Source organism: Mobula birostris, chromosome 3 (genome assembly GCF_030028105.1).
Source record: "Mobula birostris isolate sMobBir1 chromosome 3, sMobBir1.hap1, whole genome shotgun sequence".
Taxonomy (NCBI): domain Eukaryota; kingdom Metazoa; phylum Chordata; class Chondrichthyes; order Myliobatiformes; family Myliobatidae; genus Mobula; species Mobula birostris.
Window position 1 is genome coordinate 98,659,280 of NC_092372.1, and position 21,241 is coordinate 98,680,520.

General features: G+C 38.3%; 1 protein-coding gene across 1 annotated transcript in view; it reads right to left on the reverse strand.

Annotated features, from left to right (window-relative positions):
- cds1 (CDP-diacylglycerol synthase (phosphatidate cytidylyltransferase) 1) overlaps positions 1-21,241 on the reverse strand; it is a 111,516-nt gene that overhangs the window by 18,350 nt on the left and 71,925 nt on the right. Inside the window, exons 6-11 of the mRNA XM_072251896.1 lie at positions 15,774-15,832; positions 7,498-7,580; positions 7,041-7,128; positions 3,216-3,284; positions 1,493-1,645; positions 734-853 (exon numbers count right to left, since the gene is read on the reverse strand). Coding sequence (XP_072107997.1) covers positions 734-853; positions 1,493-1,645; positions 3,216-3,284; positions 7,041-7,128; positions 7,498-7,580; positions 15,774-15,832 — 572 coding nt within the window. The remainder of the gene's footprint in view (positions 1-733; positions 854-1,492; positions 1,646-3,215; positions 3,285-7,040; positions 7,129-7,497; positions 7,581-15,773; positions 15,833-21,241) is intronic.

Sequence of the window (21,241 nt, forward strand, 5' to 3'; positions counted from 1 at the left end):
ACCATTCGCCTATTTCACCGCCTGTTGTACCTGCATGCCTACTTTCAATGACTGGTGTATAATGACACCCAGGTCTCGTTGCACCTCCCCTTTTCCTAATCGGCCACCATTCAGATAATAATCTGTTTTCCTATTTTTGCCACCAAAGTGGATAACTTCACATTTATCCACATTAAATTGCATCTGCCATGAATTTGCCCACTCACCCAACCTATCCAAGTCACCCTGCATCCTCTTAGCATCCTCCTCACAGCTAACACTGCCACCCAGCTTCATGTCATCCGCAAACTTGGAGATGCTGCATTTAATTCCCTCATCCAAGTCATTAATATATATTGTTAACAACTGGGGTCCCAGCCCTGAGCCTTGCAGTACCCCACTAGTCACATACTTGGAAAGAGTACATCTTATTGAAAAAAAAACACCAATCATAAAATAAAAAACATAAGGAAATAAGGACAACCAGGAGAAGTTTCAATACTGACAACCACACAATATCTACACAGCTCTGGGCTTTATGAAAAACTGATAGAATGAGATATCATACCTCCCAGACCTACAAATAGCTTCTCTAAATAAACTACTGTAATCTTCAAAGCAATGATCTGTAATGGTCTGTATGCATGAATAATAGAGTAGCTGATACTTCACTTGTGTCCCACAAATTATTTGTTGTAAAATATGCATCATTCCTGAGCTACATGTAAATTACCAACATAATTCTGATACTTACTTTAATCTTGAAAGCTCTTTTAAATCCACTGGCAAAAAAGCCTCCAAAAGGCCCGATTAAGGATGCAAAGGTGGAAAGGGCAATGCTGTGTATCTGGAATGGGAATAACTGCACTGTTTTCTGTGCGGAATAAGAACAATTAGAAAAATAAAACGTGAAATCGTCAGACTAACATTTTAAACTAACCAAGCAGCAAGATTCAGGTTGATTGTACTAGATTATTTAAGTTATATATTACATTTCTAGACTTGGTATGCTGGCATATTTGGAAAATATTTTACTCAAAATATGCCATTATAAAAAAAATTAACTTCACTATTAAATTTCAAATTAAATTTAGTAGGCTTTTCACCATCAAATATTGATTAAATCTAAATTTTTCTTATTCAATAGAACAAAATTATCCAATTCAGTTTCTGCCTTTACTACATATTTCATGCTTCTGAGCTTCATTCCATCAAACTTCTAAATGCTTGACCACTATAAATTTGGGACAGTCTAATCCTGACTGCTTGCTTAGTACTGATCAGCTGTTTATCTACATAAACTGTAGCCAACTGTTTACATCATATTTTGCATTTAGATTCCATTTTACTCACTTCAGGTTGAAAGTCTCTGTTTTTTGCCTCAGTTCTCTTAAAATTATTAATATTTATACTTCATTACAGCACAGTCTGAAATTTTTATGAAAAGCACCAAATAAATTTAATTTGTTGCATGGGGTAGAATGCTGTGTTATTCTTAAACATTATGACATACCCATCCAAAGATTGATTGCAGTAAAGATGGAAGTGTGTATTCCTGCAGGTGGAACAGTTGTGAAGGCTCACAGTCAATAATGAAGCTATTGGTTTCACTGCTGTAATCCACTGGACATACAAAGTAATTGTAGTTTGACAATGCATAGGCAAACTAGAAAAAGATAATTGGGAAGTTAAAAATGACAAACCCTTTAAAATATGCATAAAACTGCCTTGCAACACCCTCTATATTCAAATTTGAATTGACACAGATTCAATTTGTGAAATCAAATTATCTCCAAAATAATAATGTGGATGTACAAAAACCCTTAAAATATATAAAAAAGTACTTGGGTGCAAAGAAAATCCAATAATGATGAACTATTTTCAATTATGATAACCACACCAAAACTAAAAAGCCTTAGTTTCCTTCAGGAAAAATATTAAAATATTACATTTGACAAGACCTTGCTTCTATGATAATGAAAACTGGCAAGCAATAAATCATGTCAAATCAACAATGACACACATCAAAGTTGCTGGTGAACGCAGCAGGCCAGGCAGTATCTCTAGGAAGAGGTACAGTCGACGTTTCAGGCCGAGACCCTTCGTCAGGACTAACTGAAGGAAGAGTGAGTAAGGGATTTGAAAGTTGGAGGGGGAGGGGGAGATCCAAAATGATAGGAGAAGACAGGAGGGGGAGGGATAGAGCCAAGAGCTGGACAGGTGATAGGCAAAAGGGGATACGAGAGGATCATGGGACAGGAGGTCCAGGAAGAAAGACGGGGGGGGGGGGACCCAGAGGATGGGCAAGAGGTATATTCAGAGGGACAGAGGGAGAAAAAGGAGAGTGAGAGAAAGAATGTGTGCATAAAAATAAGTAACAGATGGGGTACGAGGGGGAGGTGGGGCCTAGCGGAAGTTAGAGAAATCGATGTTCATGCCATCAGGTTGGAGGCTACCCAGACGGAATATAAGGTGTTGTTCCTCCAACCTGAGTGTGGCTTCATCTTTACAGTAGAGGAGGCCGTGGATAGAAATGTCAGAATGGGAATGGGATGTGGAATTAAAATGTGTGGCCACTGGGAGATCCTGCTTTCTCTGGCGGACAGAGCGTAGATGTTCAGCAAAGCGGTCTCCCAATCTGCGTCGGGTCTCGCCAATATATAAAAGGCCACATCGGGAGCACCGGACGCAGTATATCACCCCAGTCGACTCACAAGTGAAGTGTTGCCTCACCTGGAAGGACTGTTTGGGGCCCTGAATGGTGGTAAGGGAGGAAGTGTAAGGGCAATGATCACCTTCTATTTGCAGAAACACCATCCGGATCATTTGTCCAAAGCAATATACAGACAAAAGAAAACTGAATAAAGAAACCAAATTTCAAAGTAAATTTATTTTCAAGGTACGTATATGTATTATGTTCATATATATTTGAGATATAATTCAATTTGTATAAAACCAAGATTCATCTGCTAATTCTGATCAGTTCACAGTTCTACACCACTGCTCAGTGGAAATCTTAGGTTGACATTTGATGACTAAGCCTCAGCTAAAATAGCTATGCAAAACTGCCAGTCGGTGCCATGGAATACTATTCCTAGGCTTTTATTCCTGACAAAGCACTTTTCAGTGAACCCCATGTTTCCAAAAATTGACATAGAGATTCTTAAGTACAATTCTATGATCTTCCTAATGAATCAGTCATTAAGTATTGATAGAAAGCTGGTACCTCAACCTACCAGAAATCCAAAAACAACTGTTGCAAAGAAACCACCAATGAAACCCTCCCAGGTCTTCTTCGGAGACAACTGTAAAGCAGTACGAATTCAACATATTAGACCACCAGCTGTAAATACATTATTCCATTAATAATGACCACAACATGGCTGCATTATAGACATGTCAATTTGACATCTGCTCAGGCTACCCAAGCAATTTTTGTTAACTATTCCTTCTTCTTCTGGTTTATTAATCCTTATCAAGCACTAATTAAATTACAATAGTGCACAAATCTTTAATCATCTATGACTGAGTTGCGCAGCCTACCAATGTACAATCTGCCCTCATCCTGAGGAACCTGTAGTTGTGAATAGAGCCTTCAAATTCCAACTCAAAGAAATGTCAGTTTCATTCAATATCAATCAATTAACTAATATTAAAGCTTAGTTCTTTAATTGATTTTAAGAAAGCTCTGGCAAAGGTGTACTTGGAAAGTGGGAGGCCTTCAAAAGTGAAATTTTGAGTGTAAATAAGCTTCTATGTGCCTGTCAGAACAAAAGGCAAGGATAACAGGTTTAGGGAACCTTGGCTTTCAAGAGATACAGAGGCCTTGGTTAAGAAAAAATAGGAGATGCATAGCAGTTACAGGTAGATAAGAACAAATGAGGTAATTGAGGAGTATTAGAAATGCAAGAGAACACTTAAGAAAGAAATCAGGAGGGCTAAAAGAAGGTATAATGCTGCTCTTACAGACAAGGTGAAGAAGAATCCTAAGGGCTTCTGCAAATATGTTAAGAGCAAAAGGATAGTAAGGGCCAAAATTGATCCTCTGGAAGATCAGAATGGTAATCTAAGCATGGAGCCATAAGAGATGGGGGAAATTTTAAATGGATCTTTTGCATCTGTATTTACTTGGGAGCCAGACATAGTCTATAGATGTGAGGCAATGCAGCAGCGAGGTCATGAATCCTGTACAGATTACAGTGGAGGAGATGTTTGTTGTCTTAAGGCAAATTAGGGTGAACAAATCCCTAAGGCCTGACAAGGTGTTCCTTCAGACCCTGTGGGAGGCAAGTGCAGTAATTGCAGGGGCCCTAGCAGAGATATTTAAATCATCCTTGGCAACTGATGAGGAAAGGGAAGATTGAAGGATAGCTAATATTGCTCTATTGTTAAGAGAGTCTCTAAGAATAAACCAGGAAATTATAGGCCGATGAGCCCAACATCAGTGTTGGGAAAGTTACTGGAAGGCATTCTGAGGGACCATATATATGAGTATTTGGATAGACAGGGTTGATTTAGAGATCATCAGCATGGCTTTGTGTGTGGTAGGTCATTTCTAACGAATTTTATAGAGTTTCTTGAGGAAGTTACCAGGATAGTTGATGTTGTGGATCCAAGGCAGTGGATGTTGACTACATGGACTTCAGTAAGGCATTTGACAAGGAAAGTTTGATGAGGAAGGTTAGTCAAGAAAGTTCAGTTGCTTGGCATTCAAGATGAGTTAGTACACTGGATTAGACATTGGCCTTGCAGGGGAACCCAGAGAGTGGTAGCAGATCATCGCCTCTCTGACAGGAGGCCTGTGACTGGTGGAACGCCGCAGGGATCAGTGCTGGGTTTGTTGTTGTTTGTCATCTATATCAATGATCTGGATGATAAGGTGGTTAAGTGGATCAGCAAATTTATGGATAATACCAGATTGGAGGGATAGTGGACAGTGAGGAAGACTATCAAAGCTTACAGCAGGTTCTGGACAGCTAGAAAAATGGGCTGAAAAATGGCAGAGGGAATTCAATATAGACAAGTGTAAGGTGTTGCACTTTGGGAAACCAATCAGGGTAGGTCTTACACAGTGAAAGGTAGGGCACTGTTAAGTGTGGTAGAACAAAGGAATCTAGGTACACCAATCCATATCAACGTCACAGATAGCGCTGGAAAGAAAGCTTTTGGCACATTGGACTTCTTTGATCATATACTGAGTACAGGAGGTGAACACAACTTCAACTTATGATGAAATGGTATAAAACGTTGGTGTGGCCTAATTTGGAGTAGTGTGTGCAGTTTTGGTCACCTACAGGAAAGATGCAAGTAAGATCTAAAGAGTACAGAGAAAATTTACAAGGATATTGCTGGGACTGGAGGACCTGAGTTACAAGGCAAGTTTGAATAGGTTAGAATTTTATTCCCTAGAATGTAGAAGATAAGAGTGGAAATTTGATAAAGGTATCCAAAATTGAGGGGTATAGATAGGGTAAATGCAAGTAGGCTTTTTCCACTGAGATTGGGTGAGACTACAACTAGAGATGCTTTACCATAGCATATGGTATAGATCATGGGTTAAGGACAAATGGTGAAAAATTTAAGGGGAACATGAGGGGCAACTTCTTCACTCAGAAGGTCTTGAGAGTGTAGAACAAGCTATAAGTGGCACATGCAAACTCAATTTCAACATTTTAAGAGAGGTTTGGACCAGTACATGGATGGGAGGGCTATGGAGAGCTATGGTCCAGCTGCAGGTTGATGGGACCAGGGAGTCTAAATCGTTCAGCATGGACTAGATGGGCCAAAGGGCCTGTTTCTAAGCTGTAGTTTTCTATGACTCTATGATGAAGAAGCAAGGTAGAACCACCACTGAAGGAGTTAACCAACACATGGAAGACCATTTTTCATTCACATATTTATTCACTGTGTTCACTGCGGCAAGTAACATTTGTATCAAAGTGTTCGGTAATAACCACTTCCTGGAAGGAAAGTTCTCATTGAGTAAAACTCTGATAATCTGGCATCTAAGTGTTCAGGAATCCAGGAAGCCAGTAATCTGGCTCACTCATTAATGTAGAATGTGAGTACCCAAAGTGTGAGTGGAAAATGATACAAGAACCAAGGCTGGAGTCCAGAGCACCAGAAGTCAGAAACATAGGTAGGTTTGCAGTCAGAATGTTTGTTCATTTCAAGCTGCTTTTAAATTCACTGGAAAGGTTATTACACTACTGTACAACATGTAAGTGAAATAAAATTGTCAACAGACTAAAATCCAATAGTCTAGAAAATCTACTGACCAATCTGGCACAATCAAAGGCCCAAGAAATACTGTAACTACATTTGACATTCAATGACATTCTTGGGTTAACCATTTTACAGAAACTCAGGTGGACATGCCACTCAAAACTCTGATAATCCAGCGCCACTGGGATTTTGCTAGTGCCCAGTAAGCAGGTTTAATGTACTTCGGATACTACTAACACTTCCACTAAAAAAAAACATGTTAGTGCAATCAATATCTCAGTCAACCAGCTGGGCATAGGGAGGGGAGTGGGGGTTGCAGTATTTACAATATTTACAAAGCATCAGTGGCAAATGTGAGCAAATGCACTCAGCTTGCCAACAACACAAGCAGCTTGAACTCATCCAAGGTAGCCCATGTACTTAACACCCAACAACCACCTAAGCACTCACTACACCACCATCATACCAAGGTGGAATGTGTTTCATTTACAAAATGCATGGCAATTACTCATCTACACTCCTGCTATAAACACTTTACAAAGTAGCGGTCTCTACCACTGATGACAAGAACACTAGGTACAAAGGAAACTCATCACCTACAGATTCCCCTCCAAATCACATACCATCCTAAAATGGAAATATATTGGCACTTCTCTGCTCCTTTAGAGCCAATTCTAGGCATACCCTCTTTATCATCTGGCCAAACCCATTCTATCAAACAATTAACAAATCAGACTTGCATAAGTAATGTTTGCTTTTACTTCAGTCCAGCAAACAATTAGTTATACTCATAAATTATCAGAGTAAATTGGATAGTTTTTCAATGGATAACTTACCTTAATTAATGGAGTTCTTCCAAAGAAGAATCCAAATAGGTATGCCATTATATCATTACAAATTACGATTGAAATTGGTACAATGAACCTGAAAATAAATATGAAAATTTATTCATTGAATGCAAAGCAACTTAAAATCTTCACAATATGCACTTAGTCAACCAAAAAAATAGTTGCACAATTCTAGGGCACAAGGGAGGATTGTCTGTTTCCCAGATAGCCATGATTATATTGCTAAAACTACACCAATCGTTTGATGATGTACGTGGAAATGACACAGTAGATGATTTAAGGTCAATTCAATGAATTATGAGGTGTGAGGGAGGGCAAAGAAAGGAGGGGAAAGGCAAAGAAAAAGAAAAAGGAAATGAAAACACATACCATAATCCTTTAAAAAATGCACAATTTATTCAGAAAAACAAATGAAAAACAAGTAAAATGAACACAGTACACTTACCAGATCATGCCTTCAAATAAATTTTGGATCACCAGATGAGACTGGGTGACAATGATTAGTAGTGTCACATGAGTCCAGCCGAACTGTTAGGTATAATCAAACCACAATTAATTGTTTTGTAAAATGTATCTTTAATCATATTACAGTTTATTAATCATTTTCCCAGTTGACTAATTAACCTAATCCACATGGAAGGTAACAAAATGCTAGTCAAAATTTACCACATAATCTAGTGATGTTTCAGTTCGTAATTTAAAAGTTATTTTTCTCTGATAAAATAACCTTTCTATTTACTTTTTTTTTAATTTTAACTTTGCAAACCCAGTGATGTACCCCTTCAGTTTCCATATGGAAAGTAACTTGCATGTAAATAAAAGAGATCATTACCAAAATTTGCAATAATAAGGGTACAAAAATGGAATCTTTCATCAAGTGGAACTTCCTGATGAAAGGTCACCAGTCTGAAATATTAACTGTATTTCTCTTTCCACATATGCCTTCTGACACTGTTTCCTGCACTCTCTATTTAATATAAGCAACTGTTAAAGATGTTGCTAAAGGGGAGTGAACAACTATGTCATGCTCAAAGTTTAATTTTTACCCATGATCCCAATTTCCTCCAGTCAGTCTACAGATGTATCAAAAAACTGATTCATCTGTAGATTGCTGAATCACAAGCAACACTTATAATTCTATATCCTCATAACAACCATCAACCTCTATTTCTAGTATTGTATAAATTATTATTTTGTTGATGAAATCCTCATATTCCTTTGTCACCTGCATAGAATATTGTTCCAACATTCTGTATAATAGTCCTTCATTCAACATCTTCAAATTACAGTTCATCCAAAATTATGCTGTTAATTTCCAAACTATAGGTATATACATCTATCAAGTTTATAAGGTACTACTTTCATCTACACAACTCGGTAGTTTGTTCCACGAGTCCACAACTTACTGAGTGAATGAATACTTCCTGATGTTAGTCTGAGATCTCCCTTTAACCAATCTCCACCTATGATCCGTGTCCTTGTTGATGGATTAATTGTGATATAGCAGCTGACATCCATCTTACTTATACTCAATGATCTTGAACACTTCTATCATGTCTCCTCTCATTCTACATCTACTTAGGCTAAAAAGATTTAATTCTTTCAAGCTTTCTTCATAGCTCATGCCCTGTAGACCTAGAAAGAGTCCAGTCGCCCTTCTCTGAACTCTATCCAGTGTATTCACATTCCTCACAAAATACAGAGACCAAAACTAACAGTACTCAAGGTGTGACCTCACAAGTGCATTATATAACTTAAGGAGAACATCTCTGGACTTGAACTCCACTGAGTGCATCATCTAGCCCAACATTCTATCAGCCTCCAAATCACTTCAGTGCATTGTCTAGATGTTGACATTAATGAGCCTACCAGTAGCCGGATCCTACAGTGCACTTTCTAACTCAAGAACCCCCCCACCCTTATTGTATATTTCTACAGGTATCTGGTATTTCTACTTCCTATATGTAATACTTTACATTTTCTCAAATTTCATCGGCCATTTATCTGCCCACATCTGGATTTTGTTTAGATCTCACCGTATTGATTCTGCTGTCTGAATGTTATTAGCCCGTCTCCCTAATTTTGTGTCATCTGCAAACTTTTAATAGTTTATTTGTTATGCACTTATCCAAATCAGCAGCCCAAAACTGATCCCTGTGAAACCCCACATTTAACATCTAGGTGTGAAAATGATCCTCTCACCACAACTCGTTTTCTGTTTTTGAGCCAATCCTGCACCCATTTGCACCCCTTACCATGAATCTCTACCTCCTGCAATTTGATTATTAACCTCTTTTGGGGTACCTTGTCAAAAACAAGTCCGAGTCAATTATATCAACTGCTCTATAGAAACATAGAAACATAGAAAATAGGTGCAGGAGTAGGCCATTCGGCCCTTCGAGCCTGCACCGCCATTTATTATGATCATGGCTGATCATCCAACTCAGAACCCCGCCCCAGCCTTCCCTCCATACCCCCTGACCCCCGTAGCCACAAGGGCCATATCTAACTCCCTCTTAAATATAGCCAATGAACTGGCCTCAACTGCTTCCTGTGGCAGAGAATTCCACAGATTCACCACTCTCTGTGTGAAGAAGTTTTTCCTAATCTCGGTCCTAAAAGGCTTCCCCTCTATCCTCAAACTGTGGCCCCTCGTTCTGGACTTCCCCAACATCGGGAACAATCTTCCTGCATCTAGCCTGTCCAATCCCTTTAGGATCTTATACGTTTCAATCAGATCCCCCCTCAATCTTCTAAATTCCAACGAGTACAAGCCCAGTTCATCCAGTCTTTCTTCATATGAAAGTCCTGCCATCCCAGGAATCAATCTGGTGAACCTTCTTTGTACTCCCTCTATGGCAAGGATGTCTTTCCTCAGATTAGGGGACCAAAACTGCACATAATACTCCAGGTGTGGTCTCACCAAGGCCTTGTACAACTGCAGTAGTACCTCCCTGCTCCTGTACTCGAATCCTCTCGCTATAAATGCCAGCATACCATTCGCCTTTTTCACCGCCTGCTGTACCTGCATGCCCACTTTCAATGACTGGTGTATAATGACACCCAGGTCTCGTTGCACCTCCCCTTTTCCTAATCGGCCACCATTCAGATAATAATCTGTTTTCCTATTTTTGCCACCAAGGTGGACAACTTCACATTTATCCACATTAAACTGCATCTGCCATGAATTTGCCCACTCACCCAACCTATCCAAGTCACCCTGCATCCTCTTAGCATCCTCCTCACAGCTAACACTGCCCCCCAGCTTCATGTCATCCGCAAACTTGGAGATGCTGCATTTAATTCCCTCATCCAAGTCATTAATATATATTGTAAACAACTGGGGTCCCAGCACTGAGCCTTGCGGTACCCCACTAGTCACCGCTTGCCATTCTGAAAAGGTCCCGTTTATTCCCACTCTATAGTTATCATAAATTTTAGTTGTTTCTTCATAGAACTCCAGCATATTAGTAAAATATGATTCCCCCTTTCTGAACCCATACTAGCTTTCTGCTAACATGCCTGTTCTTATCATCTGCTTTTCCAACTCATTCTTTATTATTGTTTCCATTATCTTACCTGTGATACATATTAAGCTCACAGTTACCAGGGTCAAAGCTGTCACCTTTCTTATATACTGAGATAACATTAGCCCATTTCCAGTTCTAAGGGATTTCATCCATCTTCACTGAATTGTGAAAAATATAAGTTAGGGGTTTCGATAAACAATCACAAACCTCTTTTTAAGTACTATTGGACACATGTTGTCTGGCCCTGGAAATTAACTTTCAGCTGAAGCAGCACCTCACTTTCTCAAAATTCTAAGTCACTGAAAACAACCTTATTTTTCTCTACACTTACTGGCATATTGCTAACATCTTCGCAGGTGAATACTTATTAAAATCTGAGTTAACAGTATCTGTGTTCTTCTCTGCATAACTTATCACCCCATCATCATTCCTAATGCACTTAACTTCCTCCTCGAATTTTCTTTTACAACTAAAGTATTGAAAAAAAATCTCTAGGGTGTTAATCTTGGCATTATGAGCAAAATCTTCCTCAACTTGCCTTCTGGCAATTCAAATTTCCCTCTTGACTATAGCTCTCATATTTTCATATGCCCAATGTCACTACTATTTTTCTGTATTTCTTACATAGTTGTCTTTTTTTGAATAACTTTTTATATACATCTTTACTTAAGGCTAACTATTCTTACTGCCCACAAAGGACTATGGAGTCACTTTTCTACGCAAAAGACAACAAAAAAAAGACTCCATTAAATTATTTTTCCTACATTCCCTTTATCTTAAGGAGCGACTCTGCTGGCCTTTGAATGAGTTATCTGCATTTCATGGCATTTTTCCCTGAACTTATAAATTCACTTTAAAATGTGAATATTAATTTAACCTTCAGGTAAATAAAGGGCTTTTCAATTAAAGTCTGCTATACCTTAAAGGTACCTCAATACATTACGCAGATGGTCTAAAACAAAGAAAGTAGTCCATGTACAGAAGCATTCTTAGTTTTCATTTATAAAGAAGTATCCAGTTTTGGTACAAAATCATAAGAAAAAATTCATTGTGGTTAGGTAAGGACCTGTGAAAATATCTGAATTAAAGTTTAAGCTTCCACAAGTTAAAAAAGCTGGGTCCACCAACTCTTTGGGAAACAAAGCAAAGACTTTACACAAAATGATGAAGATGCAGGAAGGTGTTAGACTGAGACATTAAATTAAGAGAGATCAGAGAAAACAAACAAAGGATCACAAGTAATACTGCTACTTGTAAGCACAAACTAAACTTTGATGTCAGATTTGTTTTTGTTCCGCTTACGCTACAGGTACCATTACCAAACTGCTGGCTTATATTGCAAGTGCAGACAACATTTGAAAGGAGCTGGATAAGTTTTTAGCTAACACATATCACTGTATTACAAAGAGTAACGTACAGTATTTGTGTATGTTAAGTACAAGTGATATACCTAACAGCCACAAGATAACTTTCTGGATGCTATCCCCTCCTTCACCCTGTCTCCCAACTTATTTTAGTCAAATTATTATATAGTTGCTGAAGTCTGTAGCCACAATATGAACGAAGGGGATACAGTCAATAGATCAGTTCATCTTTTTCTGCTAGTGATGTTTATTAATGTTTGTAATCAACTGTAAAATTCAGTGACTGATTTAAGGATACTTACTTTGAAAAATAAACTTCTCAGTGAAGAAACAGTGGGGCTTACCACTACAGAAAGTTTTATTTTGAAACACAGAGCTAGGTATATTATAAACAAGACAGAGTATATGTATCTAAAAAATAAAAGTGAATAATTGAGAGATGGCAATAGCAGGACAACTATGAGCAAGTATAAGGTAGAATATGTGTAACGAATAAAAATATTAAGTGCAGTACTATGAAGAGTCTTGTAGGATTAGAGGTATTTTCACTGAAACAGAGTGTTGGGGTTTTTAGTGGCAGTGTGTAAAAATTTTAAGATTGGTAAAGGAAATCATGACTGATTGCTCGGATGTTCCTTGCTAATGCTTTTAATCCCCCCCACCCACCAAGCCAAGATTTCACAACAATTCTCTACGGAAGAGTTTGCAACCCTCCATGAAAAATTCATTAAGTTTTAAGACTCCCATGCAAACACTGGGTCCAAATTTGCTGACCAAACTCCATTATTAATTTCCCAGCTCAGCCCTACAACTAGATTCTCTAGGTAGCAGGAGTTTGATACGATTCATTAGCACTTGTGCTGAGTGCATCTGGATTCCTATTCATTTGATTGATGATTTTAGGGACACGGGAAGGGATAAACATAGATAGATATACAAATAGAGATATATATTTAATTATGCACTTTGTTTGATATTTAATTACCTAAAGGGTTTAGAACATATTTATCAGCAATTTCATTTTACTGCATAGTTTTATACAATTCTGAGAGAACTGAAGACAACAGAAAGTGCAGAGCATGACCTGCTGGATATGGAGGATCATGCCGTGATAGGATCCTACAGGATAACTTTCCCTCCCCACACTCACCCTTTTGTTTCTGCAGGGATTGCTCTCTATGTAATCCCCTTGTCCACTAGTCTCTCTCCAGTGATCTCCTTCCTGGCACTTATCCCTGCAACTGTGACCGGTGCTACACCTGTCCCTTCACCATCATTCCGTGCCCTGAACAGTCCTTCTAAGTGAGGCAGCGGCACTTCATCTGCAAGTCTTTCAGTGCAACATATTGTATCTGGAATAGCCTCCCGTACATCAGTTAGGCCCAAAGCAGACTGGGGGCTTCGTCAAAACCTTCCCCTGTCCACCACAATAGCCAGGATCTCACGATGGTCACTCATTTCTACAGCGACACCTTTACTACCATGATGACGAGACCAAACTCAGGTTGGAGGAGCAACGCCTCATATTCTGTCTGGGTAGTCTCCAACCTGATCGTGTGAACATCAATGTCTCTAACCTTTCTCGTTTCCCATCCCCTTATTTCTTCTGTCTATTTTCTCCCCCATTCTGCTGGTCTACTCACTCCTTCTCTTATTCTTCCCCATTCTCATGCTCAATACTTGTCTCTGCTGCCTGACCAGCTGAGTTCCTCCAGCATCTTGTGTGTATTGTACAAGATTTCCAGCATTTTCATAATCTGCATTGTCTTGAGGCTATAACTTCAGAGTGATGGGGAGCATAGAACAGTGCGGGACCCACCTAATACACACAGAAAAATCTGGGTCTGCACCTCTATACAATTGAGGAAAGAGTAACAAAGGCTTATAAATAAGCACAAAAGCACTTTCTGGAATGTGCACAGAAATACATTACACTGATGGATTCTAAAATATAAAAGAGAAATAAGCAAATGGGAAAATATTTTCTGCACTGACATTTCTGATCTTATTTACTTTATTTCTGCTTGAGGCAACCCTCTATGCAGACTTTAATCAATAAGTGCAAATATATTAAAATACAAAATGTTGGATTACTTTCAATTGGAAAATAAACTATAATCAGAAAAACCAAATATTATAAACATGATTTACACATCTGAACTATTGGAAATAATGATATAGTTAAAAGATAAATTGTGACAGTATTTTTTAAATATTTAGTGCCAAATGCAGCAACTTCCCAACCAATCATATTACAGTACAAAACCTATCATATTACAAAGCATATAACAGAATAACAAGATGAAAGGAGGCTCAAGACTTTAGGTCTTTATCCATTGCTGGTGGTCCTATAGTAAAGTAACTGAGTTTCTGATTCCCCACCACTTTAATTCTGTGCCCACCAAGGCAGCACAGCAGTCAGTGTGACACTATTATAGCTCGTGGCATTCTGAGGTTTGGAGTTCAATTCCGGCGCTGATCTGTAAGGCATCTTTGTACGTCCTCTAGTTTCCTCCCACAGTACAAAGACATAATGGGTAGGTTAATTAGTCATTGTAAATTGTCTCATTATCAGGTTTGGGTTAATCAGGTTTGTCAGGGGTTGCTGGGGTGACATGGCTTGAAGGTTGGAAGGGCTTACTCAGTACTGTGATGCTATTAAAAAAAAAATCCCTGTTCCACTCTGACCTCTGCATTTGTGGGTTCCTAAAATGTTACAATAAAGCCCAATACAAATTAAAGAACAGCACCTCATCTTTCATCTGGGTATGTTGCAGAATACAATATTGAACTCTCCAAATTTAAATAAATTGCCTTCTTTTTATATCAGCATTGCCCAATTTTGCCTACTATTTTTCCATTTTTTCCTTCTTTCATTTATACACTCTGGCCTGCTGGGCACATCTTCGACAATACATTACTTAAGAGTTCACAACATTTGCAAGAAAATTCATAAGCTAAAGAGCTTAACATTTAATGACTATATTCTCATTCTCAATTCTGACAAAGGGTTTTAAAGCTGAAACAAATTCCTTCCACAGATGTTGCCTGGTCTACTGAGTTTTCCCAACATTTCTCTTGTTATACTGTAGCAGAAATGATGGGAATTTTAGTCATATTAGTCTGCAACGGATTTACATACAAAATAAGGAACAAATGCAGTTATGCAAAATTGTTGTGCAAGTATTCCAAGCACTTATTCCTCTTAATACACAGGGTGGCTCTATGATTATGGAGCAAGTCTGCATCTGTTGAGAACTAGGTAGTTCTTAGCTTGATATAACAAAATTTCTCTATATGATAAAATTAAACTGAACGTGTTCTTTCATGGAACACTGCCAGGTATATTTTAAAATATAGGTTATGAACATTATTGGCAACGTCAGCTTTGCAGACTATTGTGTGCGGCCAAACTCAATATATTGCTTTTTCTTTCTTCCCTCACCCAATGGAGAAGTAAAAATCAATTACACCAAAGTGGTGTGAGCCAGACCAGGTAAAGATGGCAACATCCCTGGCTTAAAAGGAAATGGTGAGCCAAATGTGCTTTTCAGACCTCCTAGTAGTTTCATTGGCACTATTACTGACATTTAAATTATCATTTAAATCCAGATATTTACACGATTGAATTAAAGAGATATAAACACCGCTCTCCTTAAGTTAAGGTTTCAGAATTGGTAATCCCACTATTTAACTAATTTGCCACCACACCAACTAAATCTAAATTTGGTCCAGTATTTACTGCACGAAATGCTTGCAAAGTTGGTAGTCATATGGAACATCCTTGCACTTACATTAATAACTACAAAGTAAATTTGGATACACACCATGTAAAACTGCAGTCGGTAATGTTTCTTCACTAAACTCAGTACAAACATGCAGAAGCCTGAAAAGTGATAGCAGGGAGTGTATTAGACTTCTTAACACAAATTGCAAACGAGTTATGGTGAAACCAATCTAATGTTCTGGCTCACGCAATCTTCCTGAGAGCTTGCAAAATTCCACAACTTCGTTAGTCATTATTGTAAGTGATTGTCATAGAATGAAAAGACAGCTGAATAACTGAACACTTTCAAAATTTAAGTAATTTATAAACATAATTGTTCTAGTAATGTGACCCAACTTTAATCCATCAATCAAAGAAATGTGAACAAAAGAGCAAATCTGAAAATTTAAACTGCCTCATTTCTGGGCTGGAGCCTCAGTACAGGAAATTATGCCCTTAATTCTTTACATGGCGCACAACTTCAGCTGTACCTTAATGTGAAAATCAGAGACATACTGCTTCCTTTACCATGAAGAAGGAAGTGTAGAGAAAATAAAACTTTCATAAAATAAATGTGATTCCCCAGCTGCCCACTGCGAGAGTTTCAAACAAATACTGGAAGATCTACAGGTAATTTAACTTTCCAGTGGCCATAATACAGAAGAAGAAAATGAAAATAAAAGAAACTTTAAAACTTGTAAAATCAACAGATTGCCTTGGAAGATTAGAAGAACAATCTGAGTGCTGAATTCCTAACAGAAGTTTAGAAATTTGTTTTGTCACAGAATTAAGGACAAAAGTTACAGTACCTTCCATTTAAACTGTAACTGTCTTGCAACATGGTATTCTTTTTTTAAAATATTGTTTGAATAAGTGTTTTGATACTTATCTTAAAAATAAAATCATTCAAAATTTCTATAAAATCCAGTCAAATGCTCTGCCACCGACTGCGGTGGAAACCAAGTCCGTGCATATATTTAAGGCAGAAGTCTATCGTTTCCTGATCGGTCAGGGCATCAAAGGGTATGCCGAGAAGGCGAGTGTATGGGGTTGAGTGGGATCTGGGATCGGCCATGATGGAATGGTGGAGCAAACTTGATGGACTGAATGACTCAATTTTGCTCCTCTGTCTTATGGACTTAAATATTCAGTAGTGAGAAGCAAAAGTCAGATATATCAGTATTACAGTGAAGTAAAGGGAATTGCAGAAGCACGAGAGACGAGTTGGCCACAATTGGTTGGAAAAGAAAACTGGCAGAGCAGCAATGGCTGGAATTTCTGGAAGCAATCTGGAAGGCACAGTATATATACTTCTCAAAGAGGACAACCATGGCTAACAGGAGAAGTCAGAGCCAACATAAAAGTCAAAGAGGGGCCATATAATAGAGCAAAAATTGATGGGAAAGTAGTGGATTGGGAAGCTTTTAAAAAACCATCAGAAGGCAACTCAAATGTCATTAAGGTAAAGATGGAATATCAAAGTAATCTAGCTAATAATATTAAAGATAATACCAAAAGTTTCTTCAGATAAAAGAGAGGCGAGAGTGAATATTGGACTACTGGAAAACAATGCTGGAAAGGTAGTATGCGGGACAATGGAATAGCAGATGAACTGAATATCTTGCATCAGTCTTCACTGTGGAAGGCACTAGCAGTATGGTGGAATTTCCAGGTATCAGAGGTCATGAAGAGTGTGAAGTCACCATAACTAGACAGAAGTCTCTTGGGAAACTGAAAGATCTGAAAGTCGATAAGTCACCTGGACCAGATGGTGTACACCACAGAGTTCTGAAAGAGTAGGCTAAAGAGATCGTGGAGGCATTAGTAATGATCTTTCTGGAATGGTTCCAGAAGACTAGAAAATTGCAAATGTCACTCTCCACTCTTCAAAAATAGAGAGAGGCAGAAGAAAGAAAATTATAGGCCAGGTAGTCTGATCTCAGTGGTTAGAAAGATTTTGGAGTCGAGTTCTTGGGGGCACATGATAAAATAGGCTGTAGTCAGGATGGTTTCCTCAAGGGAAAATCTTGCCTCAAAAATTTGTTGCAATTCTTTGAAGAAATAAGAAGCAGGATAGACAAATCAGTTGATATTGTGTACTCGGATTTTCAGAAGGCCTTTGACAAGGTGCCACACATGAGGCTGATTAACAAGCTAGAAGCCCATGATATTACAGGTTAAGATTTCAGCATGGATAAAGCAGTGACTAATTGGCAAGAGGCAAAGAGTGGGAATGAAGGGAGCCTTTTGTGGTTGGCTGTCAGTGACTAGTGGTGCTCCACAGGTGTCTGTATTGGGACAGATTTTTTTTACATTATATGTCAATGATTTGAATGATGGAATTGATGGTGTTGTTACAAAGTTGGCAGATGATACGAAGATAGGTGGAGGGGCAGGGAGTTTTGAGGAAGTAGAGAGGGTACAGAAGGACAAACAGATTAGGAGAATGGGTAAAGAAATGGCAGATGGAATACAGTGTCGGAAAGTGTAAGGTCATGCACTTCGGTAGAAGCAATGAAAGGGCTGACCACTTTCTAAATGGAGTGAAAATACAAAAACAGAGGTGCAAAGGGCTTTGGAAGTCCTTGTGCAATGTTCGCATTCATTTCAAGGGGACTAGAATATAAAAGCAAGGATGTCATGTTGAAATTTTATAAACCACTGTTAAAGCCTCACTTGGAGTAATTGTGCGCAGATTTGGGCCCCTCATCTTAGAAAGGACACACTGAAGCTAGACAGGGTTCAAAGGAGTTTCACGAAAATTATTCCAGGATTGAATGGCTTGTCATATAAGAGCGTTTGATGGCTCTGGGCCTGTATCTTCTAGAATTCAGAAGAATGAGGGGTGACCTCATTGAAACCTACCGAATGGTGAAAGGCCTTGACAAAGTGGATGTGGCGATGATGTTTCCTATGATGGGAGAGTCCAACACCAAAGCACACAGACATAGAGGGGTATCCTTTTAGAACGGAGATAAGGAGGGTGATGAATCTGCAGAATTCTGTGCCACAGGCAACTGTGGATGCCAGATTTGTATGTATATTTAAGGCAGAGGTTGACAGATTCTTGATTGGTCAGAGCATGAAGGGATAAGGGGAGAAAGCATGAGATTGGGGCTGAGAGGAAAACTGGATGGTCAGTGATGAAATGGTGGAGCAAACTCGATGGGCAAATTGCTTAATACTGCTCCTATATCTTAAGGCATTAATAAAACAGATAAGCATAAAGGTCTCCCAAAGAAACTAAAATAGGTAAACCTTCAGAGGAAATGAAATCCTTCAGTTATCATTTCTGTCATTTTAATGACTTATGAATTTTAATGTTTATTTGACAGTATCTCCTCTAATCAGTCTTCTGACAAGTGTACATGCTGTATTGTGTCTTGGACTTTTAAACATTTGCAGCATTATTTAAAATCATAAATTAACTCAGTGTACCATTCTGGAGTTCCATAGTTAAATTTTTAATTCAAATTTTACAGACAGATCAGCCATGGTCTTATTGAATGACGGGGCAGGCTCGATGGGCTGGATGGCCTACTCCGGCTCCTATTTCTTATGTTAAATGTTTGCTAATGTGTTGAAAAACCAATCACAAACCTCATGCATTTCTCTATAAATGAAAGCTAGCTTTTAGCTTCATTATCACATTACATTTCGGAATACTACAAATAGTGAATAAAAATACACAACTTGGTAATCAGATGCACATGCATGTATGCCAAAAGCCAAGACAGATTAATTTTAGTATCAGTTCATGGATTTCACTCAAGATTGAACAAATGATTGAATTAGTCCAGGAATAAGAAAACAGAAGTCAAAAGGTTAAATTAAATAAAATGCCAACTGCCTATTCCGGATTGTAGATACTGATATAAACTACTTTTAGCAAGAACTTTTTTTATTCCTGCATATTACAAGCAATAAAGTCAGTAAGTTTGTTCCAGGTGAGTTTGTATTTAAACTCTGTATTCTACGGAAAGTATAACCAATCAGCAAAACAACTGAGAATTGGAGTACAGTACTTCTGAAAAATACAACACTAATTTTATTTAATCTATCAAAACAGTGATAAAACAAAAATGTTATCCAAATAGTTCATTTTTTAAAAATTAAGCAGTTTTAACCATCCAAGATAACAAAAGGAGTCATTGTCCAATTCACTAAAACCAATGCAAATTTGCAATACTAAGTAGAAAATGGAAGAGTATGTCCTTTTAACATGTACCATTTTAAGGAACACATATTGAAATTTTTAAGCTACATTTGTGTACTTTTCTATGGGGTGTGATTGACACCACAGAATTCTTTAAAGAGCTAGGAATTTAAATTCTTGTGTAAGAAATACACAGATTTACACTGCAGTAAGTTATACAAGTTCTTTTTTATTGTAGGAAATATCAGACCTGGCTTCTTTTTGTAGCGTAGGGAAGTATATGGTCACGCACTTTGGTATAAGGAATCAAGGCATAGACTATCTTATAAAAGGAAAGAAAATTCAAAATTCAGAGATGCTGAGGGACTTGGGAGTCCTTGTGCGGGATTCCCTAAAAGGTTAACTTGCAGATTGATTTGGTGGTAAGGGAGGCAATTCCGAGATGACTAGATCATAAAAGCAAGTTTGTACTGTAATGCTGAGGCTTTATAAGACATTGGTCAGACCACGTGGAGTATGTCAGCAGTTTTGGGCCTCTTTCTAAGAAAAGGTGTGTTGCCACCGAATAAGGTCCAGGTGAGGTTCACGAGCATAATCCAGGGAATGAAAGAGTTAATGTATGAGGAACTTTTGATGGCCCTGGGCTGGAGTTTAGAGGAATGAGGGAGTGATCTTATAGAAACCTATCAAACACTGAAAAGCATAGATAGAGTGGATGTAGAGAGGATATTTCCTATAGTGGGAGAGTCTGGGACTAGAGAGCACAGCCTCAGAATAAAGATGTCCATTTACAACAAAGATGAGATGGGATTTCTTTCAACAGAGGGTGGTGAATCTGTGTAATTTATTGCCACAGATGGCCGCGGAGGACAGGTCATCTGTATATTTAAAGTGGAGGTTGATTATTCAGGGCGTTATGGGGAGAAGGCACAAGAATGAGGTTGAAAGGATAATAAATCATCCATGCTGGGATAGCACAGCAGACTCAATGGCCTAATTCTGTTCCTATGTCTTACATCCTGATGGACTTCAGTACTGCAATTTATTATAGACCAGTTGTGATACAGATGAATAATTCAAAAAAAAAATTGCTAAACGATGTTGCATTCTTGCTTAGCCTAGAGTGTACATTCCAAAGATGTATTAATTTGTTAATCCTCTACTGCAGACTACCTCTTAGAATTCTGGGCAAATAAGAAAAGGTTATTTGATGGGTACTTGAGAAAAAGTAGGTTACAGAGATCTAGGAATGTTAGAGGAAGGGCAAGTGGGACTACTGGATTTCTCCCTTAATAGCCAATGTAGATCCAAGACAATCACTTTCTAAGTCTAAGTATTCCCACTGGTGATGGACATTTTCAAGTATTCAGATA